This window comes from Peromyscus maniculatus, chromosome 4 (genome assembly GCF_049852395.1).
Source record: "Peromyscus maniculatus bairdii isolate BWxNUB_F1_BW_parent chromosome 4, HU_Pman_BW_mat_3.1, whole genome shotgun sequence".
In the NCBI taxonomy this organism is placed as follows: domain Eukaryota; kingdom Metazoa; phylum Chordata; class Mammalia; order Rodentia; family Cricetidae; genus Peromyscus; species Peromyscus maniculatus.
Window position 1 is genome coordinate 115,380,267 of NC_134855.1, and position 23,023 is coordinate 115,403,289.

The 23,023-nt window shown below is 46.1% G+C and overlaps 2 protein-coding genes across 4 annotated transcripts in view; one reads left to right on the forward strand and one right to left on the reverse strand.

Annotated features, from left to right (window-relative positions):
* Jag1 (jagged canonical Notch ligand 1) overlaps positions 1-11,626 on the reverse strand; it is a 59,625-nt gene extending 47,999 nt beyond the window's left edge. For all 3 annotated transcript variants that reach the window (XR_013050788.1, XM_076570717.1, XM_016002234.3), the window contains exons 1-3: positions 11,031-11,626; positions 10,291-10,596; positions 1,834-1,885 (exon numbers count right to left, since the gene is read on the reverse strand). Coding sequence is in view for 2 of the 3 variants with exons in the window: in XM_076570717.1 (XP_076426832.1) it covers positions 1,834-1,885; positions 10,291-10,596; positions 11,031-11,111 (439 nt within the window). In the remaining variant the exon portion in view is untranslated. The remainder of the gene's footprint in view (positions 1-1,833; positions 1,886-10,290; positions 10,597-11,030) is intronic.
* Positions 11,531-22,140, forward strand: LOC121828861 (uncharacterized). Its single transcript, XM_076568423.1, has 3 exons — positions 11,531-11,743; positions 11,931-15,758; positions 21,994-22,140. The coding sequence occupies exons 1-2, from the start codon at positions 11,531-11,533 to the stop codon at positions 12,657-12,659; spliced, it is 942 nt and encodes a 313-aa protein (XP_076424538.1). The 3' UTR covers positions 12,660-15,758; positions 21,994-22,140.
* The last annotated feature ends 883 nt before the right edge of the window (positions 22,141-23,023 follow it).

Here is a 23,023-nt window from a genome sequence, read left to right on the forward strand (position 1 = left end):
GGGCCCATTAAAAGGGAGTGCTCTTAGAGAGGACACACCTCCAATTTGGCTCTGACCGCTGAATTTGTGATACCTCGGAAACATGGACGAAAGATAAAGAGGGTGAACAGGAAAGTAAATAAACCACCAAACTCATAACGCAAGTTTCTTTAACTGCAATGGGCATCTGCGACTATGTCAACCGCTCTTCCTAGAGAGGGAGATCTGAAAGCACTTTGTTCTCATCTCAGTTTTTCCTTGTCTCCTGTCCAGGGACTAGTTAGCCTAGGAAGAGATATCCAGGATTTCCAAAGTGTAGGGATTTCCATTGCCAAGAAATGTGGATGAATGTGGGGATCTGTGGATGTGCTGCAGGTCCCTGGAGGCACAGCTCTGGAGTGTGAGATGACAGACAGCATAGCAGAAGTTCCACAGATGCTGGGGAAGGAATCCTCTCTCAGGTCCCTATCAGACAACCTGACCTGGTCAAGGATGGGCATTGATCCATCCATGGGATTATTTGACCTACCAGTACAATACCCTCCCTGCACCAGTGTACAGAAGGTCCACTTCTTCTATTCCCCTGTGCATTGCATTGTACATAAGGGAGAATGATAGAAGAGCTCCTTGTTTGTGGAGGGGAGAACAGACAGGTATGCATGACCTTGGCTGGCGTCAACCATAAGCAAGACCAGCAAAGAGCCCTACCAACACTGTCAAAGTATAAATGTCCTTCACAATAAGATAGCTCAGATCCTGGCCTTCCACAGGCTCCTTCCTAGGCAGAGCTACAGTCTAAATAGCTGGATGCCAAAGCAAGAGGACATCCCAAATGACAGGCAGCCTGTCTCACATCAGGGCTGGGCAAGGATTCTGTGACCCTAAGAGGCCCAAGGATCCAGCCATGCTGAACTGCCCACTGAATTTAAATGCAGTCATCACTGTGCCCATCTGGGTGCTGACTACCTTCAGCTACAGAAGAAAAGCACAGTGATGTTGACAAGGGAGAGAGATGTTATTAGTAGTGGGAAAAAAAAAGAAAGAAAAGAAAAAGAAATAACCGGTAAGCCAGAGAATCAGAAGGCACAAGACATTCTGGGAGCATAGGGCAGAGGTAAAAATGTGGATTCTTCCTGAACAGAACAAAAAATTTCAGAATCAGGTTTTCCAATGACAAGCCCAGCTCTGGTGATTTTGGTGTGAGAGAAAACACGTTAAGTTACAGTTGACCACTGTCACCAGAGCACACCTTCACTGCCTCACCACCCCTCCACACACCCCTCTGCAGGCCTGAAAAGCAACCTGCCTAGAAAACAGAGCCATCTTTCAGAAGGGACAGGGCAGGTCATGACTTCAGGGGCTCTGAAATTCTGCTTCAATGGGAGGTTTGTGGTGAGCAGTGTGGGAAACTCAGACTGGCTTGAGGCTCACCTGCCCACCAAGTGAAATTTAAGGTTGGTCTTTAGAGCCCAGCACCTCCCTCCACAGCTTTATCTTTCTGATGAGAGATTAAATGCTCACTTCAAGTTTAAAAGGACTTTTCAGAAGTCACTACTTTGATCCTTTAGCAGTCTACAAGGTTTTAAAGTTGTAAAACCATTAAGATCTCCATCCAGAGATAATCTAGGTCCCTTTTTTTGCAAGGACTGAGTAAACTGGGAGTCTATTCTGGCTACTTAATATTTCAGATGAAAGTTCTAGGAAGTTAAGGAATAGGCTCCACAGACAGGTTCAGCCAGGGTGGGGATGTGGAGCGGGTGGGGGAGGGGCACTGGGGACTTTTCCTCGGGGAGATCTGCCAAGCACTACACTTCGCAAGCATTTAAGAGAAGAATTCCCTGATGAGATACTTACGAACAGTGTCGTTACTGGAATCCCATGCCTCCACCAGCAAAGTGTAGGACCTCTGCAAGACAGATAAGCAAAGTTCAGTGATTGAGACAGAGGGGGTCAACTCTAGGCTGCTGCAGTCTCTGGGCCTCCCTGTGTGTTCTGCCGACCCAAAATAGAAAGCCAAAAAGGCAGCTGGATATGTGAAGCCAGACCAGCCTCTGCTTTTCTCTTCAGCACTCACCCCAGGTTGACAACTCCGTTCACCCGGGCAGGGGCACACTGGGGTTCAGATCAAGCAAGCAAGCACGCAGCCCCAAGACCTGATCAGAAAACAGGACCTCCCTATATGGGAACACACAGCATATAGGTTTCCCAAAAACTATTCAGTCCCTAGTTCTAGTGCATGAGAGAAAGAAAAAAAAAAAACCCACACAAAGAATTTATCCCAAGCCAACCTACTCAGGTATTTGTGCGGAGAGAGAACTGCTAGGGTTACGCTTTGGGCCCCGGTGAGGGCAGTCCCCAGGGAGGCCCCCTTTTCCTTTTCAGAACCCCTTTGAAAGCCCTGTCTGTGTGAGACCATCCCAGCTCCCACAAGTATCAGGTGACTCTAGGAAGAAGGAGGGGTAGGCTCAAAGACTTGAGACAAAGGCAGCAACCTAGCTTGGGTGGTGGGGTGGGTTGCGGCAGTCTGTGGGAGAAAGTACAAAGGAGAAGCCACCGCACGCCCGTGGGTCATATTTATTGATGAACGTATCTGTCAATAAGATCTAACATTCCTGGAATAATCAGTTAGGTAACTAAACAAATTCGCTGGATACTGGCCCGATGCCAGCCGGTCTACTGAAGCGCTTGCTATCCTCCAAGCTTGTCTCTGAATTCCCCCTCTCCTCCCCAAGACCCAAGCCATTAGCAAATTTCCACTTTTACCCAAATCTGCCCTCACAATAGGCACTGAGGTGAAGCTTGCTGAAGCCTGTCTAGGGACTGCAGAACCACACGGTGGAGAAAAGGCACAGGATGGGTGTGTGTGTAGCCTTGCTCTGCCACTGCCGCCGCCATGAACCCATGCAATGCTTGTGTTGTTCAGATAACCACAATGCCACCAGAAACAGGGCTGCCAGGGGAAGAGATGGCACCGATAGGGTAAAGGCATGGGAGAAAAGCAGGAGGTTTCATTCATAAATCAAGGCCAGCTTATTACTCTCTCAGTGACACAGCAGGTCTGCTCTGACTACAAAAATATCTCGTGATAGACCCTGCCTTGGAATTCAGCCGAAATATGTTTCATACTTACAGCAGGATTCCATTTCGTTCACTGATAACTGTGGGAAAATGCTCACAAAGCAAGCAAAACCGGGCAAGCTGGGACACATACCCAGCCCTCTCCTGTTGGTGGCTGTGGGTCCAAATACATTGTTATTGTCGTTAATATTTTATTAGTGAAAGTTACACCTTATTTACAGCCTCTTTAAGTTTCCTAGGACTTCCTACAAATTATAGGACTCGTCCCGAAGAGCAGCAAGAAATTATATTTCTCTACTGATTCATGGTGAGAGCCAAGTCGAAATGAGGCCAGATGTGTGGCTGATTCTGTATAATTAAGCCCTTCATTTGTTGGTCACGTTGAGGCCCACATCCTTCACTTCAACAATATTGCTGTAATTAATCCTCTGATTAAATGCATTGATACCGAGAGTTTTGACAGACTTGCACAAGCACTAAACACACATAATACCCACAAACACCACTGCAAAGGAGGGTGCCTTAGAACCAGCTGGCACAGCAGTATTAACTCAGCTTCACATTCAAGGCAGAAGGCATCCTTAGACCTTGCACAAGAACTTGTGAGATCAAGCCATCTGCCAGGTTCATCTTGGATTCAAAAGTTGCTGACCAACATTCCCCCCGCTAGAGGGGAAAGGACTGTACCACAGCCCCATGGGGCTGATGGTATGATCCCTTAACTACGTGCCTTCCTTTGGGGAGGTGGAATTTGGGGCCAGAAATTAGGGTAGGGGCTTGCAGTGACAGTAGTCAAGCCTGGACTTCGCTCACTCTTGCGAGCCTGGATTAGAGTTCCAGGTCTCCTGGGGCATGGGTGCCCTGCCTTCAGAGAAAGGATTCCCTCCAAGGCTTTTATTAAGAGGCATTCTTCCCTCCCACTCCATCCCCACACTATAGATCAACAATCAAGATAATTTGGCAATGATTATTAGTTGCTAGGGAGCTGTAATTTTTTCCCAGGCCCACGCTTGACCTCTGTACATCCCCAACTATATGTCCGGACCCTGAGATTCTAGACCATGTGTACCTCCTGCCACTCAAGCAGACACCCAGCTGCAAATCAGCCACATGTGACTGGCTGCTACAAATCATCCCCACCCAGCAGAGACCAAGTCGCCAGTCCTGGGGGGACTTTGGGTTTGGAAGAGGCATAGCAAGGCAAGTTTTGCTCAATCTTAACTTCACACCCAAAACCAAACAAAAAGCAAATCCTGAGTTTTGCTGGGGCTCAAACAATAAAGGACTTTGAGGGGTCGGTCACCTGGATTTCTTCTTGTGTCCCTAGTCTCCCCCAGAGCAGTAGTCTGGCGGGGAGGGGGGGGGGACGGGACAAGAGGCATGATAGTTACCAGATCTTCCATCTGGCCCTTCCCAGCCCCAGGCTCAAGAACATCTGGCAACAGGGCAGCTGACTTCCATTCTTGTGAAGCATTAAAAAAGACTGGTCAGCTTTCAGAATGGCCTTTTGGGAGATTTCCGAGCCATTTTACCTACAGAAGAGTCTTGGCATCAGAGTCCCCAAGGCATACCACAGTCACCAGGTTGCCTTACCAAGGCTCGGTCACCAGGCACCTCCTCCTACCCTCCACACTTGAGCCGCTGGTCTAGGGTTCATTCTTTGTCCTGCCCTACTCCATGGCGGTTACCTTGGCACTGGGCAGAGCAGTAAGCACATAATTGCCACATTAAGCAGGGGGGGATGTAAGAAACAAAGGTGATTGTGTTGGCAGCTGGGAGCTTCCTTTTCCTGGCAACAGTGGCAGCCAAACCAAGCCCTAAGAAGTGGCTGCCTCCCCTCCTGCCAAGCTGACGGACACAAACAAACCGCCATCCAAACAGCACGCGTGTGGAGTCCAAAACCCCAGACCGCTGCGACAGGCAGGCCCGCCAGAGGCATGCACATCCTGGGAATGCCCCGAGTGCCAACACAGCCATTGTAGGTAGCCTGCTGGCCCCGGGTCTGTCAGGGGCCCTGCATGCGCTCTGCTGACTCAACTGTTGCTTCCTGTCACTTGTCCTGTATTAGCAGTATTTCTGGAGAGGCCCTATTCTTCTCCGTAATCCTCACTTCAGTCAGTCCAGCCAACCCTATTGTCCTGCCTGCGTCTGGGTGGCCAGAGTATAAAATATTCCAGTCACAAAACATGTGAAACAAAAAAGGTTTCAGAGAGTCCATGTGTGGGCACACACAATTCCTGTCTTTTAGGGTTTTGGCAAGGTGAGGGGTGAAGAAAAGATCACTCCCCTAGTGCATGCAAGCTGAGGCTCCAGTCATAGAAAGCGACCATTTCTGCAGGGTTTGACATGTCAATAGAGTGTGATCTGGTTACAAAGGGTGATTTTCTCATCAAAGCCCACCTCAAAGGCTCACCAAGGGGCCCCAGAGCTCATATCCAGATTTGAGACTCTCAATGAGAGGCCCCTAGCCCCTTTCCCATCATTACCCTTACCTGTTTGAAAGGCATCCCACTGATAATTAAATGCACCAGTTACAAAAGGGTGGTGAGGTTAATAGATAGAATACCAAGAAGCCAGCCAAGCACAACCATCCAGTTCACACAGAGCAAGCCCGAACAAGAAGCCTTTCTACTTATTTACCAAAAGTGCATAAAAACTGGGCTGAGCTGGTGGAGGATTCAGTCTGATTATTTACATGCCCCCTTTAACCACTAGGAGCCACCCTGGGAATGTCTTCCCCACACATGTGCTGCTCCAATAAGAGATGTTACTGACACCATGAATAAGGGCCAAGGAGCTGCTGTGGGCCAAGCAGCAATCCGAAGCCAGCAGCAGCTTTCTGAACCCAAGACCCACCTCCCTCCCCACCACGTCAGAATCTTCACTTTCATGCCACCAAATGCATCCTCCAGCCCCTAGAAGAAAAGGTTAAAGTCTATTTTGTTCTAATTAATTTTTAAGGATATTTAAAAACCGGGGTCAAATGGCACTTCTGAGCAGCCTGAATCCCAAAACCTTGGGTTAGGGGGATGTCTCTAGAACTTTGCCAAGGAGAATTCTCAGGACTATGTGTCACTATGGATCATCAAGCTAGCTGTATGCACACCCACAGCTTATGCATCCTCACGTTGTTAAGTAATCCAGAAAGCCTGACACTGGGACCAAGTTTGGCCCTTCTTCAACTGGAACAGCGGCTGCTTTGAATCTGGCCAGTCAAGACTTCTGCTTGCATTCCTGTTTTCACATGTAAAATATGAAGACTCCTCATGGCCTTGGCCTTGTTTTCTCACAAACAGCCTTTTCCCTCCATGCTAAATTTCCCACTTGTCCTCTGTACAGTGTCCCTGAAGGTCCCGGTACTTGTAAAGATGTTAGGCTTTCTGTGAAGTTATGCAGCTAACGACAGTGCTGCTGCCTCTTATTCTGACCCATTCAGCTTCCAAAGGCATTGAGCCCAAAGCCTCACCATTTTCTACAAATGTTCTGAGTCCCTATAGAATTATGCATGTGGAGCTAGCTGGTGGGTTGCAAATTCCTGTAAATACTGGAGATTTGAGCAAGTTGCTAAGAAACAAGACAAGGGGGAAGAAAACAGAGGGTTATACTACCTGCAAGAGAAGGAAAACTATTAGAAACAAAATAAGTACCCGGGGACAGGAGTCCATGCAGATCACAGCAATTCTACTGTGCTTATAAGCCACCCTACCTCAATGTTCCCCCAAAACCCACTGCTGCAACATAAACAGGTTTGGGGCAGATTTCTTAAAGCAAAAGACTGTTCTCTCCATGCAAGGAACATTCCTTGCGCTGAGCACATACACAGGATGCTGTTTGCACACAGGGTAAGCGTGCAGGTGAGGTACAGAAAAAGCTAACTTGAAGAGAACCTTATTCTTCTGTCTTCCCTGTGTCCACACACATCTAGAGGAAAGATGTCAGAGGGCATAAACATACCCAAGGACTGGTAATTTATACCCTGTGATTAACCACCTGATGGCAACTTGACTCTAACCCTTGTTATTTAGTTACTCGGGCTGTAAGTGTGAGAAGGGCTCAAGCTGGCATCCGTCTGCTATGTTACAATCACATTTCATTGGCTTTTCCTAAAATAATTCATCTCAGCAAGACTCTGAATGGGGTCAAAAGTATTCAATGATAAATCCAGATACTCCATTTGTTTTACCCCAGTCTCTACAATATAGGGCCACCAATGCAGCTATATGACTGAGGTCTTCAAAAACAGAAGTAATTACAGTAATGCATTTTTAATGAGCAGGCACTACTGGGATTTTGAACTAATTTGGGGAGGTGCAAATTAACCATTTCAGTGATTTATTAATGGTTATTCCCAAATCATTTCTTGTTAAGCCCAATTATGTGTCATAATGATGATCTTATCACCCTAGTACCCAAAATTGAGAATAATAAATCAAGCTAGTAGCTGCAAGTTGAGCTCCCTTGCAGCATGGATGACAACACAATCAGAAGCCACTGGCACAAAGCTACAGGACTCTCAGACCAGAGCAGTTGATACCAAGTGGGATGTAGCCCAAGATGGGTATGACCGAATGTGATAGTGATCTAGCAGGGAGGCCCACTTCAGAGCGCCTCACATGCTGCTGGAATGTAGATTGTGTGTCATAGCTGACCAAATCATTCCTCTTCTTCCTCTGCAGACCATGAACGGGGGCCATAGTACCAAACAAAAGACAGGAATTACATGACCTTCTTCACTGGCCCAGCTTTGCCAACCACAGTGTTTCCCTTCCCTTGTAAGCCAATTTAGGAGGACTTAGCCCAAATGACAACTGTGCCTGCTTAGGGGTTGGCAGCTTATGTGGCTAAGAGGCCAAGGAAGCCTGGAGTTTCTGTTTGCTTTTTAAACTCTATGTACGTCTCTCCAATTCTATTATCTATGCACCACATTCTAACTACCCAAGGGATTTTTTTTTTAATTTGTGGTGCTTGGAGTCAAACCCGGGGTCTAGGCATATACTCTGCCAGAGAGCTACACCCCCAGCCCTGGAGAGCAGTTTTGGATGACAAGCTCCTAATGTTAATTACCCAAGTGAAGGAAGCTGTGCTATCCATTAACACTGTGAAGCTTAAGGCTTTCACTGAAGCTAACACTCACCCTGGAGTCACTCTTGGAAGCTACAGACAGCAGCGTTTCTCTAACCACACTGAGGGAAATAAACTAAAACAATACACCCAAACTTCAGTTTCTCTTGGGAAGTAAAGCTTGCATTTCACAGGAGGCCTTTTTTGGGGCAGCAGGGTGGAGACTTGTTTATGAGTGATGCATGCACTTGGCCCGGCTTCAAAAGAACCACATTCTCAGTGCTGACCCAGTGGGTCTCCCTCTTTCTAGAAAAGTCGGGTCTGTTTCGCGGTTGGTGACCCGTGGGGCCTGAAGGCACCGAAGAATACCAGCAAGTCAGTGGTGGCAACCTGCTAGCCACTCCCACCATTTCAGCTCCTTGTCTGTGAAGGACTCTGCCAGGTGTCGAAAGCACAGCCACACTTCTAGGTCACTTTTCCCCAGCTAGCCAGCGGAACAAGCCTGTCTGTTTTCATCCAAGCCATCCTCCCTCTGACCCCTCTCTCCAAAATAAACCTCAGCCAGGCCTGCCGTTTTTTCCACATCACTAATAAGATTCCTTTTATGGTCTTGTGAAAAGCGAGGGGGTCGGACTGATCCTAGGGAGGGTGGAACCACCTGCAGGCCCCTTCCTCCTAAACTCTAAACACAGTTCAAGGGCAGCCAGTATTCACCCTAAGCTTGGACCCAGCCAGATTTAGAGGTGGCCAACCTCTTTAGCTTAAAGTTCTCCCTAATAGGGGATTAACAAACAAGACAAACATTCTTTGTAAAAGTGAAATCCCACAACAGACACAGCCCGCAGATCTGAAGAGAACTTCACCTACAGCAGCAGTCCCCTGCCAAAATAAGACCCTTCTAATAGCATGTTTTTGATAAATGTCTTATCGCAACCCACAGCAAAGGCCAACTCCTGTAAACGCAGACTTTAAGAGCCAGTTAGCTCAGCTTCACACACAGACTGAGCCAGACAGGCTCCTCTCCCGCCCCTCTTCTGAGTTTCAAATCACAGCCCAAACCCGCGGGTAGGAGGCAGCAGAGCGCACCCCATCAGAGCACGTGGCGGAAAGCAATCCTCCGGGGCACAGAGCTCCCCCTTCTTACCACCCACCCTCGGAGCTCAAGCTTGGCCAAGCACCAGTCCTGGCAGCGAGTCACGCCTCCTGGACAACGGGCACACCCCCACCATTTCCCTTTCCTCCCCTTCTGCAATCGCACCCATCTTCCTTCCACCCATTTTGGGATGTTGCAAGGGCTTTGCTACAGAGTCGGCCAGCTGTACGCCGGTCTCAAGCTGTTCCGAGGGCCCAGAAGGGAGATGAGGGTGCATGGACTTGCACCCGAAAACACTACTTCCAGCGGGCCTCCCCTTCTAAGCCTTGCCACAGTCCCGGAAGGGTTTGCGGAGGCTGTGTGCCCTCCGGACGAGTGTGTTCCCGCCCTTCCCAGAGAAGTTTGCAAACACAGCTGTTCCAGAGCTGGGGAACCGCTGGGAGCAAGGCTGCCAAGGCTATGCCGAGCTGGGACGGGAGGAAGGGGCCGGCAGGGGGCGGGGGTTCACAGACTAAAGCCTGGACATCAGCCGGAGACACCCCTGCAGCCGCCATCCCAGGCTGGGAGAGCGCCCTCCAACACACCAAAATCTCCCCTGAAGTCGCGGGAAACGGGCTCCCCCACACCCTGCAGGAAGGACACACCCGCCCTCGGGGCGGCTCACGGGAAAGGGGAGGGTGCCAACTTGGACAGCGTTCGCAGGGCAGACTGTGCGCAGTGGCCTTCCAGGGCGCTCTGAGTTTTAATTAGTTAAGCAAAGAGATCATATACAACTACCTCCTGGTTGGGGGTGGCTATTGCAAGTAGCAAGTATAAAACTAGCATCCTTGGGCATTCCCCTCCTTCCAATCCTCTTCAGTGTCCCCACTTCAGTACGCTTCTAAGCAAACACCATCGAGGATGGAAGACCTGCCGGGCCCATCTTGTTCAAGGTCTGGCTATAGCATGAGCTCTCAGACTCGCCACCTCAAAAGCCTCTCCACTTAGCGCCAAGTTTCAAGCCAGGGGCTATTAAATCCTTCTCAAGGGAATACAGAGCTCCGCCCGCGTTCGACTCCGTCCGGGAGTCGTTCACTCACCGGCCAGGCGAAACTGAAAGGCAGCACGATGCGATTACGGTCGTTGCCACGGCTGGCCTTGAGATTGAAGGTGTTGCCTCCAATGACAGGAGTGGACCCTGAGCCGAAGCTGCAGGGTCCGCCGGCTGTGACGCGGGACTGATACTCCTTGAGGCACACTTTGAAGTACGTGTCACACTCGTCGCGGATGCACTTGCGGTCGCCGGGGTTCCGGGCGCCGCCGCAGCAGTTCCCATTCTGCAGTTCTCCGTTCACGTTCTGCATGGACAGGATCTCCAGCTCAAACTGACCCGAGGCCCCGCACACCTGCCGGCGAGGAAGGAGGGTCAATTCATGAGAAAGTTTTTCTCTCGAGGTGGAGGTGGAGACTCCCTGCGACCCCCACCCCCACTCCCAAGCCGCGAAGACTCCTCGGCGGCAAGTGAAAATAATTTTGCAAAACTAGGTTCAGGGCTTGACCTGATTCAGGGGCATAAAAACTAAGTGCGAAGGGAAAAAAATGGGAGAACTGCCCCGAGGGGCCAAGAGCGTAATGAACGCACTCTACTCCTCCTGGAGTTTATCTGGGGAGCCGGCGTTCCCAGACCCACTGCAGCCTCTTGGATGAAAAGTCAGGGTCAGGGAGCCTGGTGCCCAAGGACTCGGCGGGAGCCTGCTCTAGGAGCCACAGCCGCCCGCGTCCAGGACGCCACGAGGGAAGGGTGAAGAGTCCGGGGAAAAAGAGCGAGAGAGACTCCTACCTTGGCTCGCAGGGCACAGAGCAGGGCGAGCAGAAGGCTCAGGGGGCGCCCGGGCCGGCCGCGCGTCCGTGGGGACCGCATCGCTGCGCCGCCCGCCGCGGGCACTCCGGACGCCGCCGCCGCTGCTAGCGCTGGTGCTCCCGCCGAGGCTGCCGTCGCCGCTGCCCCCGCGGCCGCCGCGTCCCGGCTCTAATATACTCCGTGGATTGGAGCATGCACGACTGGAAAACAACACCACTTTTCAAAAGCCCTTTCAAGAACAGCGCGTTCCAGAAGGCAAAGAGGCTGGCCTCCTTTTATTATTCTGATTGCTTCTTTGAGGCGCTCCCCCTCCTCTTCCACCTCTCGGCTTTCTTTCCTTCTCTCGCGCTCCCCTTCTTTTATTATTATGATTATGCGCAGCCTTTTATTCCCTTTCAGATCAGCTGCATGGAACGCGGGGGAGGGAGGGGAAAAAAAAAAACCTGAGCCTAGCTCGCCGGCCGGCTGCAGGTAACACAATGACGCGTGCCCGCCTGGCTCTCGGAGAGAGGGACCCGGAGAGCCCGTCTGGGAGCCGCGACTCAGGCTGGCCACCTCTACCCAGCACGCGGAACAAGGCGCATGCGCGATTGTTAATATTCATAAGGGGCGTGTCCCCTAGCGGGCACGCCCCTTTCCTCCCGGTTGATGGGGAGGGGAGGAACTTAGAAGGGGTTGGGGGGCTGCGGGATGTACCGGGTGGCGTTGCCGTCCGGGGGACCCCACACGCAAAACACTGCCCTGGGGACCTCGGGCCGGGAGGAAGGAAGGATCCGGGGGGAACGTGGAGGAGCCGGTGGCTCCGGGACGCCCGGAGTGCCTCCGACGGACCGCCCCCTCGGTGCGCGGCCTGAGCTCCCAGGCAAGCCCCAGGTGTAGGCGCCGCGGTGCGGCCGGAGCAGTTGGGGCGGGCGGCTTCCGCCTTCCGAGCCGCCTGCGTCAGCTGCGGCTTTCGCCCGGGGAGGAGGGCCTGCCCGCCGGGAACCCGGGCCGCTCCCAGCGAGCGAGCCCAGAGTTCTGTGCTGGCGGCGGCGAGACTGGCGCGCTTGTCGCCGTCTGCTCGCCCCGCAGAGGCGACCTAGGCAGACGCTGCTGGGAACTTTGAAAAACTTTCCCGGAGCCAGACTTGCCGCAAATTCGAGGGAAAGCCTCGGCCGCGCGCCATCCCTTCCCAAATCTCAGTCCGTGGAGCCTCAGAGGGCTCCCAGCTTCCTTTCCAGACCGCGCCAGGGCAGAGGCGTGGGGAAGCAGGGGGAGAGGGCGGCGTGCACCCGGGGGCTCTGCTCAGGCTTCGGGAAGGGCTTGCAGAGTCGCCGAGGGCTGCGCCAGCCTCCGGTTCCCGCGCAGTGGCGGGATTGCACCTGTAGGCGGCCTCCGTGTTGCTCTCTGGGTGGCGAGGAGCCGCCTGAAAAGAACCTCGCCGCTGTCGCGGGCCACAGAACTTGGCTTCTCCTGGGTGATGTGGAAACCGATGCCATTTTCCACCTTGAGTTAGGCCTTGCAATTAGCAGCGACACTCCTGGTCATAATCAAGGTCAAAGGGAACCCGCAGTCTGGCTGAAGTCTCTGCCAGCCTCTTTCCAGCTGAGTCTAAACGGAACTCTTTAGGAATACAGATTTCCATGAAAGGACTTGAGGGACGAATGGAGTTTCATACCTTGCATTGGGCCTGCCATGAAGAAAAGTGTGGCTTTTCCTGGATCAGTCTTGCCCTCTAACCCGCCTCCTGTTAGACAAAGGGCATTGATGGGTCAAGGGAAAAATACTTTCCAACATGCTGAATTATGATAACATAAAAATAGATATTTGTGGCGATCTACATTTAAAGAGGCCCAGTATAGATAGTACCAGGTACCTTTTGGTGAGGTCAAGAAAGCTGATCAGTACATTGGTTCAAGGCTACCAAAGATAGTTCAGCAATCTTGGGCGTTTTAATCACCGGAAAACGGTGATTTCTTAATGGCAGTGAGCCCCATCTTGATCATTCCTGGGGAACTTAATACATAATTGGGAAGCACATAGCCAAAATCAGAATGAGTTTGCAACTGGTCATAGAAACACCTGGCCCAGGCGGCAGCCACCTGAGCATTCCTCAATACCCCCCAGCCCCTTTCCCACCAATTATCACTAACGCAAAGCATCCAGTTGCCAATCTTAATCCAATGCAGGTTTTACCCACTAAAGTTTCCAGAAACAATAGTCCCCACTTCTCACTCAACTCCTCACTTTCACCTCTATTCACCAAGTTAGGATGCTCAATGATGGTTTTAAAGCAAAGGGTTGATGGTGTGAAAAAAAAAGCGGCACAGCCCATAAAGGCTGGAGTGGTCTTAGAGCATACCGTCCTTGAGGTCCTAAGGTCTAAAGCTGTCTTCAAGTTTAAAGCTGTATCCAATAGTCCATGCCACCTGGAAAGAGGCTGTAGAGTTAGGCATTTACTTGAGAATTTTTGAGCCAGCCACCTGAGTTACATTGAAGAGCTACCTGGGATTACAATTGTCCTCCTAGTAACAATTTCGGCTTCATGAAAGCTGAGATCAGTACCTGGGCACTGGTGAGTTTAGCTCCCTTCTTTAATAGGAAATATAGTAGTTTTGAGTAGTGAAAAGCACCCATATAACTTAGCAGGAATGTCAAATCACTAATAAATACCAAACTCTCACAGCAAATAGCACAGAGCCCCTAGTCATTTCTGAGCCTGGGAAGGCATATTTGAGGAAGACAGTTGTGACTTACAAGGGATTCTTTCGAAAAATTTCACTTGGGGCTCTTCCAGTGAGCCGGGAGTCCCCCAAGAAGCTAGTTACGTTTACTGCAATGGACTCTGGGTGGAAGCTTTGTCCTCTACTTCCTTGATCACCCGCCCCCAACATAGAGAATGGGGAACTACTACTAAACAGAATTTAGATATGGACATTTCCCCTTGCCAAGCCATAGCCTGCCTTTGGGCTTTGTTTTCCAATTGTAAATGAATAGTCCAGAAAACATTCCCATGAAAAATGCCACTTAGCCATTACCCTTACCCCTGAGAGAAAGGAGGGGCTCAGAGCCAGTTACCCTAGGACCCGTTGCATGGGTTTGGATAGCTTCTGTAATTTTTTAAAGATGATGCCTCAATTTCTGTTCCACAAAATGTACCCCACCTTTATTGAATCATCAAGGAAGAGTACTGACTTCCCATAGGACTTACCAAGAGACGTTCAAGTTATAATGATTGTATTTTAAACCGTTTAATCAACTGAAATCCTTAGTCAACACTGATAAGAATCAGCTAATCAATATTTATTGAGAAGTAATTGTTGCATGCAGCAGCAGGGATGATCTAAAGAACAACACGTGAAGGGAAATAAGCCCGGCACCACGAGTACAACATGTATGAGTTCCTTCACACAAAGCTCTAGAACAGGAAAAACTAGTCTCAGGTGAAAAATGAAGTATGGGAAGGGTGGTGGGTGGTTGGAGATTTGATGTGCTTGATGCTTTCCTGGGTGTGAGATAAGGCTACTATCTGTGTCTTAATAGGGAGTTGGGTGACACAGGTGTGCGCATTATCAACTTTCACTAACAAGCACATTTGAAACCAGTGCCATTCATTATTTGTTTAAAAAGAGAGAGAGAGAGATTGAAAGATTGAGAGTTGCCCCCCCCCCCATTACTTATATCAGTACAAAAGCATTTAGGGATATTTGAAATGAGACCTACAATGTAACTTTAAATGCATAAAAAGTAGAGAATGGCTAGGTGGCTAGCTATACTGCCTAAAGAAAGTAATAAAGTCTTAGAGCCTAGCACTTGGGAATGAGGAGGATGACTTTGAGTTCAAGGCCAGCATGTCCTGAGATCCTATCTCAGCAAGACAGAAGAATGAAAAGAGAGGGGGTGGGAGAAGGGGACCAATGAATCTAGGGAATAGACTTGTTCACTGTAAAATTCCTCCACATTTCTCCTTGAAATATCAATTATAAAACACTGAGGAAATAGTTGCTGATATACCTGTTGTTATCCAAAGTTCCAAGAACATGGCAGAAACCACTCAAATCCTGGACTTCAGCAGGGTAGAGCAAAGCATTCATGTTCAAGGTTTAGAAGTGGTGTAGATGGAGGTAGTAACCCAAGCCCATGGCTCTTTTCCCTGATTACTTGTCTTTCTAATTCTTTTCTTCATTGCAGTAAATAGTCCGAATTAAAGAGGAGGAATATATAATGCGCCCTTTAAAATCTTTTATCTTGTTTTTAAAATATGTTTTATGTATATGTCTGGTTAACCTCTCTCTCTCTCTCTCTCTCTCTCTCTCTCTCTCTCTCTCTCTCTCTGTGTGTGTGTGTGTGTGTGTGTGTGTGTGTGTGTGTACTACATGCATGCCTAGTGCCTGAAGAGGTTATAAAATGACATCAGATACCCTGGAACTAGAGTTATGAATGTTTGTCAGCCACACTGTGGATTCTACGAACTGAACTCAGGTGCTCTGAAAGAGCAACAAATGATCTTAACAGCTGAGCTCTCTCACAAGGTTCACTCTCTCCCTGTTTGCAGAAAAGTTAATGCATCTTTTCAAGTCCTAGTCTATGGATATAATATCTCTCTGTCCCTTTTCAATTGAGACAAAGAAGACTTATATGTCCTGGAAGATCCTCTTGTCCTATAATGGGTTACTGCTTCAGACTCCTGGTCAAGGCTCCTAGAAATTCTGCCAGTCAGTTCTCCAGGTAAGTACAACGTCTCCATATAAGATTGTCTTCCTGGATTATTCTCATTTTTCCTCACTACAAGGAATTGTGCATAGAAAACCCCCTACCACTTAAGGGTGGACCACACATGAAATATTAAAAGTCAGGTTAAAGTAAAATAGTTTCCACAGCAATCATAAATAAGCCATGAGCTTACCCCCTCAAGCATAAATTAAGCACAAACATATTTTTCCAAAGCTTCATTTCACATACACAAAAAAGCTGAATTAATTTTCTTTTGAAAACCCAAACTGTAAGTCTGTTGCATTATCAAGACTAATTTAGTATGAGGCTATTTGAAACTTTGTTTTGGTCTGGCTTTAGGTGGATATCATAATTTTGCCTGCCCTGGCCTACTTGCACCTCACCCTCACTGTCAAGGTGAACAGAGTTATGTTTCCACATTTTTTTTTTTTTAACAAACCAATCACAGAAAATCACTCTAAACCTAAGACGCAAAACTTAGGCCGCATGGGACTGATGTCTCTACTTCATTCCTTAGGACCCAATGTTCTTAGTGATAGGAAATTACTTTCCAAAAGATTATTATTTTATGCACTAAAGTAACTTTTGGAGCTATGGGGAGAAATGGTCCTGCTTATAAAGTATACTTTTTATTTCTTAAAATTGAGTCTTTGAGGGGAAACTATCCTGTTGCTGTCAAGTTGTATGTTCACAAAACATCTAGAAATGTTCACTGGTCCTCTCGGTGGCACTGATGTAAGGAGATGCCTGGACTGTGGATGACACCTGAGTGACTCGATGACTTGGTTCATAGAAATTCTGGAGTCCTTTGCTCACACACTGAGCCATAGGTGCGACTTGCCAATTTAAATGCTCTTACAAACCTTGCGCTTCCTAAAAGGAACCTAAAGAAAATTACACTTTCAGAAGCAGGTAGCATTTGAACATTGCCATAGCCCAGTGAATGCTAGGAGAGTGTTTTCATCTCGATTGCAGGCAGTTTTCCCAAAGAAGTACAGAATGAAATCTACCTCGACATCTAAGGGAGTTAGGGAGAGAGGGAAGTTGTTGGAACTTGAGAACAAGAGACTTGAATATATTGAGTTATCTGGGAAAATTTCCAAAACATGTAAATTTGAGTGTCAAAGAAAAATGATTACACCTGCCAATGGTCACAGTGTTTCATGTTTGGGTTAATGTTTCTCAATAAATTACAACTCTGTGTCTGTGTTTGACACTTCTGTTCTCAAGCCAATGGTCTCTTTAACTGATATATGCTCCGATTTAGAAGTTATTAAGAATATCAAAATTGGATGATTGTAACATTTATGTTTAATTTGTTCATTTGGAAGGTAAATCATTTTTATGGTTGTTTTATTACAAGAGTGCTTAAGGATGGTTAAACAAATAGTAGCAAGCATAGGAATATTGACCCATTATAAATGTCTAGTCATTATGTCAGTGCTAGCCATAATACAGCTTTGCTGATACATAGATTTTTTTTTATAAGCATCATTCAGAAATTATTTCAGGACAGTGGCAAAATTCCTATTTCCTTGTTCAATAAAGTTAAAGCATAGAAAAAAATTAAATGACAACAGAAAAGGAAATTACTTTCCAAAAGATTATTATTTTATGCACTAAAGTAACAATATTTTTCTTAAAGCCAATTAGAAACTAGAGAAATCAACTATTTCTGTGAAGAAGAACTTAGAGGCTTCTTTTTTTTACTAGACCACACATGCAACATGCTTTAATAGTGCAATTTGCCCATGGTCTGAGCTGCATTACTAATAATATAGGGGGTTGGCAGTTAAGCAAGCAACACCCATAGTCCCTGCATATTTTTTACTAGCCTTTTAATATTTCTGGAAGACTCGTCTCTGGTCTGGGAGCTAGATTTTTGTTTTTTAAACTGTAGTAAAGCACTCATAACCAAGTTTACCATACTGAACTATTTTTAAGTTCGATGGTGTTTAGAGCATTGATGTTGTGCAATAATCTCTAAAAGCTTTCCATGTTGCAAAACTGAAAGTCAACCCATTAAATAACTCCCTTTGTCTTTCCTCTTCCCCTGGGCACCTGGCAACAACCATTTAACTCTCTGTCTCTAGGTACTTCACATAAAGTGGCTGCATACAGCGTTTATCTCTGATTTCACTTAGCAAATGTCCCCAAGGTCTATGCACATTGCAGTGTGTGTTAGGATTCTCCTCCTCTACTGGGGTGTAGCTAGCTCATCAGTAGAATGTCTGCTTAGCATACACAAAGACAAAGGTTCCATTCTGGTAATTATTGTAAAACAAAGAAAAATTAATTTCCATTTTTTAAAAGAAAGTGTGTGTGTGTGTGTGTGTGTGTGTGTGTGTGTGTGTGTGTGTGTGTGAGAGAGAGAGAGAGAGAGAGAGAGAGAACATGCAATTCCATGTTCCCATATGTACACATTCAGAGGCTGGAGTTGATACTGGGTGCCAAAAATATCTAGTTTATTTTTGAGACAGAGTATCTCTTACTGAATGGTTAATTCATGATTTAACAAGATTGGCTATCCATGTCTCCATGTCTGGGGATTCCTGTCTTCCTACATAGTGTTGGTGTTATTGGCATGTATCACTACATCTAGGCCTTACCTGGGTAATGAGGCTCTGAATTCAGGTCCTCATAATTGCACTTTACTCACTGAATCATCTCTCTAGCCCCTGTTCTCTATAATTTAATGCTGATTCCATTGTGTGTTTGAATTATGCTTTTTTAAAAAAATGCATTTTTTTTTTTTTTTTTGGTTTTTCAAGACAAGGTTTCTCTGTGTAGCTTTGCTCCTTTCCTGGAACTCGCTTTGGAGACCAGGCTGGCCTTGAACTCACAGAGATCCGCCTGGCTCTGCCTTCTGAGTGCTGGGTTTAAAGGTGTGTGCCACCATTGCCCGGCTGCATTCTCTTGAGATGGACAATTGAGTTGTGTCTACCATTTGACTGTTTTGAATAATTCTATTTGGGGGGGGGGGTATAAAAGTATCTTTATTTTAACCCCATTTTCAATTCTTTTGGATATATACTGGATACCATGTCTAAGTGTAATACTAACCTACTGGGCCATGCCTGGGAAAGGGCAACATAAGGTCCTAATGTGAAGACCTTTAAGTAGAGCAGCCAAAGGACTTAGGAGAGTGTCCATCTAGGAAAGAGGGGAAAGGAGGCCCCCTACTATATTAGACAGACTGACAAGTAAGGAGACAACTTGAAATGCTGCAAATGGCATATTGGGATTGGTGGATGGAGGTTGCATGGAATTTGACTTTTAACTCAATAGAAAGACAAAATTTGTTTCTGTAACCAGCCACTATACAGTGAGTCCTTGCCATCAAAGGTAATCAGACAGAGATTTCTCTGGACTATTGTAAAAAGAAGAGGAGAGCAAGAGATTCTCTTCCATGGCTGGGAGGTCGTGCTGGGGAATTTCAGGAATCAGGTCCACAGACAACGAGTATCTAGCAGCAAGCTTTATCATACTCTACCCTTGCTCCTCTAAATGCAGTCTTAGAATCAACACTATTGGCATATACCTGACATCTACTTATAATCCCTGCTTTGTGGGACTCAAGAAAGGGATTAAGAGTTCAAGACTAGTTCAGGCTACCTAATGAGTTTCTAACCCTGTCTGAAACAAACAAACAAACAAAACAAAACCAAAACACACACACACACACACACACACACACACACACACACACACACACAGAATCTTGGAAATCTCAGGTCTTTATTCCAGAATTCTCTAAATCAGAACCTGCAATTATATAAGATCCTTGTGTGATTTGTATGCACATTAATGTTTCAGAAGTCCTAATCTAGCATACATTGAGCACAGATGTCCAGAATTAGGTTGACTGTACTGCTCTTTCTACAGAAAGCTCATCCATGACCAGCCATTCTCTCTCTCAACTGGAAGATAGTTGTAGACAAATGAACAAACCCAGCTGAGGTCAGCTGAATGGATCTTGGTCAGCAGAACTTCCAGTCAACCCATACTCTTGTGAGAATTAACAACTGGTTCTTTTAAGATAAGTTTAGAGCTGGTTTGTTGGGTAGCATTACTGTGGAAACAGATCCTTCCTCTGTGGGTGAAATTTGAAAAATGAAAGAAACAAACAAACAAAACCAAGCAGAGCTGCAAAGTGTCAGCTCTTAACCTTCCAAAGAAAGATCATTGTCACTAATAAGCCTCTGAGAGCTACATGCAGCTTAGGGTAACCAAACTGAACTCAGCAGCCTCTACTTGACTCAGCAAACTGGAATAAGAGTTAAAATGTCATTACTATAGACTTGCTCTGCTCAGTGTCTCTAAGTTATTTTCAGGCCTCCCTGCAACAAATCTTGACTTAAACTTTTGGTAACCAAAGTTTTAAACTAATCAGGTGATTGACCAAAGCTCTCTGTCCTTCCTGTAATACATGCTGTGTGTGTGTTCTTCCACAGCATGGAGAACTCTTGCAGTCAATAGACTGAGTTCTCATGTTCTTGTGCAATTCACCTATAAAGAGGGGTAGGATGGTAAACTTTCCAATCATCGGTTGGGTGGGTTCCCAACCTGTACTTGTTATTGTAATTACATCATTCCAGGCAATGTTACATAAACTATTGGAATAAGTGTGCCAAAAGAGAGCTGTTGCTTCCATGCATACTAAATCAAATATAACTTGAGGAAAACAAATATGAGTAGCTAAAAGTAGATTCTTGTTGAATAAACGTGACCAAGACAACTTTAACTGACTTGAAAATGTCTTAAAAATAGAGATCAGAGTTTGCATTCTGACTGTTTTCTATGGGTCTAACTTTCCTTGCAATTTAAGGAATGAATACTAAAAAAAAAAAAAAAAACCAATGTGTTATCTATATGACTACATGCAATCCTACCAATGTAAATAAAGAAATTATCTTAGCTTAAAAAAATGGGCAGACAAATATCAATTTGCGTGTTTTCTGTTGAAGTGAAGCATTTGTGTATCATCTTTCATGATTCCATTTTTAGCCAGTGTTTTTGATTAACAAACCAATTACAAGTGATGATTGTATCACTTAAGTGAGTTTTATTCTGTTAGTGGAGTCTGGACCAGTGCCTGACATATAACAGAAACACGATTACCAGCTGTTGAATGAATCTGTTGTAGATGGCTGGCAATATACATCATAACAAAAGTAGACATGTTTTTACACACCAATGTGTTTTAATACTGACACTTAAAACCAGTAACCTAGAAGCAGAAGGACTGGCTTAGGAATTCAGTAAATCTTTCTAAGTATTGCTTCTTTTTAAAAGACCTTAAATAAAAGCAGACAATTCAGTGGTTTACCATTATTGATAATGCCCTCCTAGCATGTAGAAGTGTCATCGGGAAAGCTTGTGATTATGAAGCTTAAGTACAGAATTTCTAGTTAGTCTGAGGTAGCATCCTAGAATTTACGTTGCTAACAAGGTCTTACTGTAAAGACCAATCTCTGAAAGTTGCCAATCTACTAATTCCCGAAGTGGACAATTGCCAAGGCCATTTGGCTCTTCCTCTGGCCATGCGCATCCTGGATCATTTAACTCATTCAAATGGCTCACCTGATTGGGGATTTGGCTTCAGTGTTCTCCCAACCAGTTTTCAGCAGTCTGGGTTCATTGAGGAATAAAGTGAGACAACTGAGGCATGTAACCCTGGGTCAGTTGTGAAGTATAATAGTGTTGTTTTCTTGCTTAATTTAACCCCACAGCAACACTATAACTATACCCATGTTACAGACAGGAAGCTGAGGTTCAGAAAGGACATACTGTTGTATACCTACTTGCTTCCATAGAGTTACATAGCTAATACTCAGTGGGGTAAATGTCATGGTAGGTTGAGTGAGAGTCAATGGCCTTATTTTTTTCATAGTAGCTATGAAGGCTGTAGATTATTATGCAATTAGAGTGGACAATTAAATCTAGAGCAAGAATTCTTAGACTCTAATCTGCAGGTAAACCCTGTGGACACCTTATTAAAATGCAGATTCTTATTCTATGGGAGGAGGGCAGGCTCAAGGTTAGATTCTGCATTTTTCACAAGTTCCTCAGTGATACTGAGATCATGCTTGTAAAAGTGGTGTTCTCAATCCTATTAGCACCAGTGCAGACCCTGGATGTCTATTGGCAGAAAACAGAGGTCCTAAATAGTACTTTAATCAGATCACACACACACAAGATAATTTGCCTTTCTTTCTTTCTTTTTCAGTTTGAACAGGGAACAGAAAGAGATTTCATATCAAAAGAATGAATTCATAAAGGTGCACCAGGACCATATAATCTTCATGGAGCTGAGACCATTAGAGTGAGAAACCCTGCTTGTGCATGTGCTACCATGATCTCCAGGGAAAAGGGGAGAAGGTGAGTCTCTGTTCACTTCAGAGGCATGCAAAAGGAATCTGCTTTATCCTCCTAATTACCATCAAAACCAAACTGGGGTCTGGAATTCGAGTGAAAACACTGTAAAGGCTACACGCTTTAAAACTCTTTTTTTTTTTAATATATATATATATATATATATATATATATATATATATATATATATCTTTTCTAATTTCCAACCTGTTGCTGGTTTATTTTCCAATTTTGCATGTTAATATTTTTCCTCATTGAGCTGGGTTTGGTGGTTCAGGCCTTTAATTGCAACACTTAGGAGGCACATACATGTAGCTCAAGGTGAGTTGGAGGCTATTTTGGTGTTCTTTCAAGAACTCCAGTTGGGGATACATAGTGAGACTTTGTCTCAAAAAATAACCAGCCAAACAAACAAACAAGAAAGCCTATAAATCTTTCCATTGTAGTTATTTTTCCTGTACTGCGTGGCTGAATGAACCAAAAGCCTCATGTGTGCTATAAGCAAGTGTTTTACTATTGAGCTACATTCCAAGTCTTTTAAAAAATTGTTATCTTTAAAATGTGTGTGTGTTTGTGTGTGTGTACATATGTGAGGGCAGTTTTCCCTCAGAGTCCAGACAGATGTCTGTGAGCTGGAGTTACAGTTGGTTATAGCCACCCAACATGGGTACTGGGAATGGAACTTGAGTACTATGGAATGGCATTACCTGATCGTATAAACCTAGATCCTGCTCTCTAGTCCCTTTTTTTTAAAACTTCTTATGACAAGGTCTCACTAAACTGCCCAGGCTAGCTTTGAATCCACACTGTACTTCAGGCAGGACCTTCTGCTTCAGCCTCTCAAGTTGCTAGAATAGTCCTTTGCCACCAGACCCATCTGAAAT

Coding starts and splice junctions, on each gene's coding strand:
- LOC121828861 (XM_076568423.1), top strand. CDS start 11,531: ATGACGCGTGCCCGCCTGGCTCTCGGAGAGAGGGACCCGGAGAGCCCG. Junction 11,744..11,930: donor GGGTTGGGGGGCTGCGGGAT/GTACCGGGTGGC, acceptor CCCCAGGTGTAG/GCGCCGCGGTGCGGCCGGAG.